The 8,258-nt window shown below is 38.6% G+C and overlaps 1 protein-coding gene across 1 annotated transcript; it reads right to left on the reverse strand.

Annotated features, from left to right (window-relative positions):
- Positions 1 to 5,568: 5,568 nt before the first annotated feature.
- Positions 5,569 to 7,427, reverse strand: LOC127081934 (spermidine hydroxycinnamoyl transferase-like; the record flags this gene model as incomplete). The annotated part of the gene is made up of 2 exons (XM_051022161.1): positions 5,569 to 6,248; positions 7,412 to 7,427. Coding segments are annotated over 2 exons (696 nt in total), but the record flags the coding sequence as incomplete, so codon positions are not given.
- Between the last annotated feature and the right edge of the window lie 831 nt (positions 7,428 to 8,258).

The following is an 8,258-nucleotide window of genomic DNA, read 5'->3' on the forward strand; positions in this document are numbered from 1 at the left end:
TTCTCAATATACAACTCGGCTAATCTCTCTAACGGATAATCCATTCTGATCGGAATGAAATGAGCCGATTTTGTCAATCTGTCAACAATCACCCAAATAGCTTCAAAATTCTTACTTGTCCTCGGTAAACCAGAAACAAAATCCATACTGATACTATCCCACTTCCACTCTGGAATAGCCAACGGTTGCATTAGCCCAGACGGCTTCTGATGCTCAATCTTTGACTTCTGACAAGTCAAACAAGAATAAACAAAACTCGCAATTTCTCTTTTCATTCCCGGCCACCAAAATAACTTTTTCAAATCATGATACATCTTCGTAGCTCCAGGATGAATACTCAACCCACTACGATGCCCTTCTTCAAGAATACTCTTCTTAAGTTCGGTAACATTCGGAATGCACACCCGACTACCAAATCTCACAACACCATTCTCATCAACTCTGAATTCGCCACCTTGACCTTGATTCACTAGAGTCAACTTATCAACCAAAAGCACATCGGATTTCTGACCCTCTCTGATCTCATCCAGAATACCACTTGTTAACTTCAACATTCCCAATTTAACACTATTGTGAGTACTCTCACACACCAAACTCAAGTCTCTAAACTGCTCAATTAAATCCAATTCCTTAACCATTAGCATAGACATATGTAATGATTTCCGACTCAATGCATCAGCCACTACGTTTGCTTTACCCGGATGGTAATTCAAACCAAAGTCATAATCCTTCAGAAACTCTAACCATCTTCTCTGTCTCATATTCAGCTCTTTCTGATCAAACAAATACTTTAAACTTTTATGGTCACTGAAAACCTCAAATCTTGACCCGTACAAGTAATGCCTCCATAACTTCAGAACAAACACCACAGCCGCCAACTCTAAATCGTGCGTCGGGTAGTTCCTCTCATGAACCCTCAGCTGTCTTGAAGCATAAGCTATAACCTGCTTATTCTGCATCAACACGCCACCCAAACCCAACAATGAAGCATCACAGTAAACTTCAAATGATTCCGACGAACTCGGTAATATCAGAATAGGAGCAGTAGTTAACCTTCTCTTTAACTCTTGGAAACCTCCTTCACATTTTGAGTCCCAAACAAACGCTTGCCCTTTCCTAGTCAACATCGTCAATGGTAACGCCAACTTAGAAAATCCCTCAATGAACTTCCTATAATAACCAGCCAAACCAAGGAAACTTCGAATCTCAGCAACAGACTTCGGAGCTTCCCACTTAGATACCGCTTCTATCTTAGAAGGATCAACAGCAACGCCACCTCTTGAAATCACATGACCAAGAAAACTCACCTCTCCTAACCAAAATTCACACTTGGACAATTTAGCAAATAACTTCTTTTCTCGTAGAACTCCCAAAACCACTCTCAAATGTTCAGCATGCTCTTCTTCAGATTTCGAATACACCAAAATATCATCAATAAACACCACAACAAACTTGTCTAGGTACGGATGGAAAATCCTATTCATGTACTCCATAAATACTCCAGGCGCATTAGTCACACCAAAAGGCATTACAGAATACTCATAATGTCCATACCTTGTTCTGAAAGCAGTCTTCTGAATATCCTCGGTTTTCACACGGATCTGATGATACCCAGATCTCAAATCTATTTTGCTGAACACACTTGCACCAACCAACTGATCCATCAAATCATCAATCCTCGGCAAAGGATACCGATTCTTGATCGTCACTTTATTCAGTTGCCTGTAGTCCACACACAACCTCATAGTACCTTCTTTCTTCTTAACCAATAACACTGGTGCACCCCACGGTGACACACTCGGACGAATAAATTTCTTATCCAACAGATCTTCCAACTGACTCTTCAATTCAGTTAACTCAACAGCAGACATACGGTACGGAGCCATCGATATCGGCCTAGTACCAGGTACCAAATCAATCGAGAACTCCACTTCGCGCTCTGGCGGTAATTCATTCACCTCTTCCGGAAACACATCAGGAAAATCACACACCACGGCTAGATCGCCAATCACCAGTTTATCTTTAGCCTCCAAAGTCGCTAACAGCATAAACAACTCTGCCCCATCAGCTACTTCCTCATTCACTTGCCTTGCTGATAGAAATAAACTCTTTCCCTCCTCAATCTCAGGAAAGACCACCGTCTTATCAAAACAGTTGATAGAAACTCGGTTAAACACCAACCAGTTCATACCCAGAATAACATCAATCTGCACTAGTGGAAGACACACTAGGTCCATCCCAAAGTCTCTACCAAAAATACTCAAAGGACAATTTAAACAAACCGAAGTAGTAGTCACTGAACCCTTCGCAGGAGTATCAATTACCATACTACCAAACATCTCAGATATCTCTAACTTAAGTTTCACAGCACAATCCAAAGATATAAAGGAATGAGTCGCACCTGTGTCAATAATAGCTACAAGAGGAAAGCCATTAATATAACACGTACCTCGGATAAGTCTGTCCTCACTGGAGGTTTGAGTTCCGGTCAATGCGAACACCTTCCCAGTTTGAGATTTCTTTGGCTTCTGACACTGACTTCCAATATGCCCTTCTTCGCCACAATTAAAACAAATCATTTCCTTGTGCTTGCAATCAGCTATTGCATGGCCAGTCTTACCACAACGAAAACACCTCTTTACTTCCGCAGTGCATACATTACTCTTATGACCAGCCTGACCACATTTGAAGCAAACTATACCAGCAGGAGCACCTCCCCTACTGGTCCTCTGAGCCGGAGCAGCTCCTTGTTTCCCTCTTCCCACTGGAGCATCATACGGCTTTCCACGGTTTTGATGTTGCTTGCCCCTGCGGTCACTGACAATCTTGTAATGAGCATTATTGTCTTCTTCAAATATCCTGCAGCTATCAACCAATTCAGTAAAAATGCGTATCTTCTGATACCCAACAGCCTTCTTAATTTCAGAGCGCAGTCCATTTTCAAACTTGATGCACTTTGAAAATTCAGCACCAGCACCAGTGTAATGAGGATAAAATTTGGACAGCTCCACAAATTTCGCAGCATAATCAGTGACAGACATGTTTCCTTGCTTCAGCTCAAGGAACTCAATTTCCTTCTTACCACGGACATCTTCCGGATAATACTTTCTCATGAATTCCCTACGGAATACATCCCAAGTAATGACTTCACCTGCCACGGTCAACCTCTCGTGAGTCTCTAGCCACCAGTCATCAGCTTCGACTGCTAGCATGTGAGTACCATACCGAACCTTCTGAGCTGGAGTGCAATCCATAACACGGAAGATTCTCTCAATCTCTTTCAACCATCCCAAGGCTGCATCTGGATCATGCTTCCCTTTAAACACCGGCGGATTCTCTCTCTGAAAAGTCGCCAAGCTACGTGATCCAGCATCACCACCAGCATTTGGCAAGTTCTGCACAGCTTGTGCCATCGCTTGCATTGCGGCAGCCATTGCAGCGTCATTCCTTCCAGCCATTTCAACTTATCAATACAACACAACTTAAAAGTTAGATTAGTAACAATACACAATTGTTAGACAGTAACGACACGACAACTGGCCGGACAGACCGACCTGCTCTGATACCACTAATGTAACACCCTTCTAAAATACCCCGAGTATATAATTAAAATAACACATATCAATCAGAGTAAATATGCAATCAAGGGTGTCACACAACATTTCACACCATAATAACTGTCATGCTCTTTCATTAACTCAAAACATAAAACATTTGCACAATACGCAGCGGATAGAGATCAAATCGATCATTCAAAACATGCAACACACTACATGTAAACTGGTTCAACAATCATCAACAACAATATTAAAAATGTTCCCTCCCGATGTTACATCTATCAGAGCATGACCCACTTAGGAGACTACACTAGACTCCAAGCATTAGCTTCCACTCAACTCATTTGTTCGTTACCTGAAAAATAGTTGTAAGGGTGAGTTCCTCAATCGATATAATAAGCATTATAAATCATCATGTAATGCTAAGTAAATTCACACATTTCATCACCCTAATCGTAATATACATCCAGTAACGGCACATCAACTCAAACATCATACTTAATATCAACACAATTCCACTCCTCAATTAAATTAAATATCCATACAACAAGCCAACAAAATGCAACTCTAATGAGACTCGACTCGTCATGCATGTGGTACCATTCGGAGTAAAACTCCCAACTTAAAATCATTGCCATTTTATTGGGCATCAAGGCATAAGCCTTCAACTTTCAACTTAAAATTTGCCAATCCAGGCCAACGTGGTGTGAGCAAAGCTCCGACTTAATGCATATGAATGTACATGGCATACACGACTTTAAACTGTCGACAACATAGTAATAATAGCAATACAACAATGTTTTCAACAACATCAACTTATAATCAACTTTGGCTCACCAAGCCTACAACTCAGTATTTTCAACAACTTTCCGTACACGGAACAACTCAGCAACATACTTGTATCAACACTTCATAACATAAATCCGACAAAATTACTCATCACAATTAACTATAATAGGCCAATCACCAATTAGGTTCACAACATTAAAATATCAATTTTTCAAATTTCCAACAGTGTTAACCGGTTAACGCCCTGGGTTAACCGGTTAACGCAGGACAAAACACACTTTCTGGCAAAACGCAACAGTGTTAACCGGTTAACGCCCTGGGTTAACCGGTTAACGCAGGCAAAACAGCACTAATTTCATAATTCGCAACAGTGTTAACCGGTTAACACCCTGGGTTAACCGGTTAACGCAGACAAAACAACAGTTCCTGCGCTAACACAAAGCAGAATGCAGAATCCTCCGCATTTTCCGCCGTTGGAGGACTTCCGGACCTCCGATTCCAATTCCGTAAAAAGCTCTACGTTCGGGAAATTACAACACACTCAATTACAGGTTCAATTCCAGTTTTTACACAACATATCCATCACAATTTTCAGCATTCAACAATCCCAATTAGGGTCAATTCAACGGTTTATCACTACCCATTACATGCTAACCCATAATACCCATTAAACGACGATAAACCCCCCTTACCTGAGATAATCCGGCAATCTCTAAGCTTCAAGCTTTTCCGTTCTTCAACATTTGCTCTCTAGCTCTTCCTCTTTGCCCTTTCTCCACTTTCCACTTTTCAGCCGCTTCTCTGTTTCACGTGAAAACTCTTTACCAAAAATGAAAACCCTTTTCTCTTATTCCAACTTATATATTTTCCACTAATTATTATTCCAAATAATAATAATAATAATAATCCAATAAATTCAATTTATTTAATTAAATTAATAAATATATTATTAACTTAATTTAAATAATTCTCTTATTTTATTCGGGGTGTTACAATATGCACCAGATATTTGATGATGATGACGCATTGGTGTATGTGTGGTATGCTAATGAATTGTCTTGGTTCATGGTTTGATAGGTGAGTCCTAGGTCTCATGTTGCAACAGATGTTCAATGCTGCAGAATTTTGGTATTGCAACATGGTTTTGGCTCAGCTTGTAAGTCTCATTTGCCTTGATATGGTTCTGCGATGTGTTTGTGGTTTGCAACAGACCTTGAACTTCTCATATTTGGCTTTGGTTTACAGCAAGGCAGATTTTGGTGTGAACTGGCCCTTTTGGAATATCAAATTCATTAGCCTTTTTCTTCAACTTTTCAACTTGTTCTGCTGTGAGTTTCAATAATTCAGCTCTCATACTCTTGTTTCTTTCAATATTTGCGTCAGATCTTCCAAGAATGAATTGTGGTGGCTTTAACTCTCTTGCTATTTTGGCCCATGAATTTAACAATTTGTTAAAAGCAGCACCATCGGATAAAGGGTGAGAATAAGCAATTCCGATAGCGAACGCAGAAGCTTCATCTTTGTCTGAGAATCGTGTGACTTGAACAAGAAACAATGGAATGTCTTCTATGGGTTGATTATAATCGATTTTTGGAATAAGCTCTCCGGTAGATTCATAAGGTGAAAAGTCACCATAATCATCAACTGTTTTTGTTGTTTCAGCTTCTGCCAAAACAGCTCCTTTTGCATTGAGATTCAATTCAACTCGACCACCTTTTGTATAAGAATAACGACCAGCGATAGGATAGTAATGAACAAGAATCTTGCTGAGAGAGTTTTTCAAGGTTTCGATGACATTCTCTGGGTTCTGTTTCGGTTTGTAAATTAAAACAAGTGGTAGGTGGCTTAGACGCACAACCTGATCTAAATCAGAGAGCCACAAATAACCATTTGGAGTTGGTTGTAATGTAGAAGTTAGTTGTAGGATATGGATGTGATGCATTGTTATGATTGAATGTTAAATGAAAATGTATGTATGAAAATGAGTTTGGAAATGTTTGAAAGTTAAATATTATTGAATGTTATGAAATGTGTGTATGTACTATTTTGATTTGAAATGAACTATGGATGGAAAATGGATCATGTTTGGTTATAAAATGGATATGGATTTTTAGGAATAATCCAAAGCTAATCTAAATGTCAATTAAGAATAAAAAAAACTAATAAAAACCAATTAAAATCAAATTAATCTATAATTTGTTAAAACTACTTTGATGTCAAATTCTAACATTTTATTTGGAAATTAAAAATCAGTTAGAGTTTGAATCATTAGTAAAAACACAATTAAGATCAAATTGAAATTTGGAATTAGACTTAATTTGAAATTAAAATCAAATTGAAAATTAAAAAGTCAAATAGTTAGAATCCATTTTATAATCAAAAACACCATGATCAAAAAACTAGATAATGACCAATGTTTATCAAAAAAAAATATGGATTTGGGAATGGATGGTTGCCTTTGGTCATGAATGCATGCAAATGAACTTTAGGCCAAGCGCCAAATGAAAAAGAAAAAAAAATGAAAAAAATTCAGGACCAAAATCGGGGTATGATAATTCCCATCTTAACCTCTTTCAATAAAGATGGAAATGGAACATGGTGTATACCGTGCACTCCTGAGATTAAGATTCGAGGCGGATGCCTCGCCAATCTTAACTCTCGCCATCGTCTAAAATTGTCAATGTGGTTCCTTCAAACCCTTTCTCAATCAAACCTAAAAATACTTAATCTCTATTAAACACTTTTGCCAATAAATATGGAAATGGAACATGGTGTATACCGTGCACTCCTGAGGCCAGGATTCGAGATGTATATATCGCTCATCCAAGTTCTCGCCATCACTCAAAATACATCCAACCAATCAAACTCTTTCTTGCCGCTGCGCGACTAATCAAAGAACCTTTTTCATAAATGAAAGATATATTGTCTTAAGGTGATGCAAGACAATGTTTCGGCCACGATTGTTGAGTCGAGATAAGTGACGCTTTTCCGAATGTAGATTTATAAATCCGTTCGATGTGTGGTATGCGTCCACTCCTCATCTGTTTTGGGTAAAATAATGTTTTCATCGATTAATACAGTATAGCTTTCGCTAAAATCGACCAACAAACAAACATTCTTCTACCCAGAACTACGTAAGCCTTGATTTCTCTTTTGAGATACGTAGGAGCGGGATTTTTAAATCTTGTCAGGCCCACTAATAAAAAACTTAGGCTTAGTTCTTCGTCAAAAATCCAAAAACATTCTCTTCTCATCCTTTCTTTCTTTCCCACCTAATAATTCGAAAAGCCTAACATTTCAACTAACACTAATGCACACACCTAACCTAATGGTTCCCGTTGAGTACAACGGACGTGAGGGGTGTTAATACCTTCCCCTTGCGTAATCAACTCCCGAACCCTGATATTGGTTGCGATGACCATATCTTATCCTTTTGTCTTGGGTTTTATCAATATTTCCCCTTTCCTTTTTAGGAATAAATAAAGTTTGGTGGCGACTTTGTTCAGTCCATCATTGCGAGCGTGCGATCGCGCTTCGCTTTGAAGTCGTATCCCGTATTTTTCGAGGTGCGACACTATGCTTGCCATCTCTTTCAACTAAGATAAAGTTGTAGACCTTTTTACCTGAAATTATTAAGAATTCCAGGTCAACAATTTTGATATCTCTTTTTTCTTTCAAAATAGCAATTAGTTCAATGTATCCCATGAGAGAGAGACCTATCAGTCTATCATGAGAAAATAGGATACACATTGGAAGTGTAAATTAATTTTCAAACAATCACCATTGTGTAATCAAGCAAATCATACTGAAATTTTTAAATTAGTGGTGTGATATGACCTAGTGATGAACTCCTGTTGGATGACAGTGTAAACTATTTTACACTGTTAGTGCATAACCATTAAACCATTCATA

This window comes from Lathyrus oleraceus, chromosome 5, assembly GCF_024323335.1.
Source record: "Lathyrus oleraceus cultivar Zhongwan6 chromosome 5, CAAS_Psat_ZW6_1.0, whole genome shotgun sequence".
NCBI lineage: Eukaryota > Viridiplantae > Streptophyta > Magnoliopsida > Fabales > Fabaceae > Lathyrus > Lathyrus oleraceus.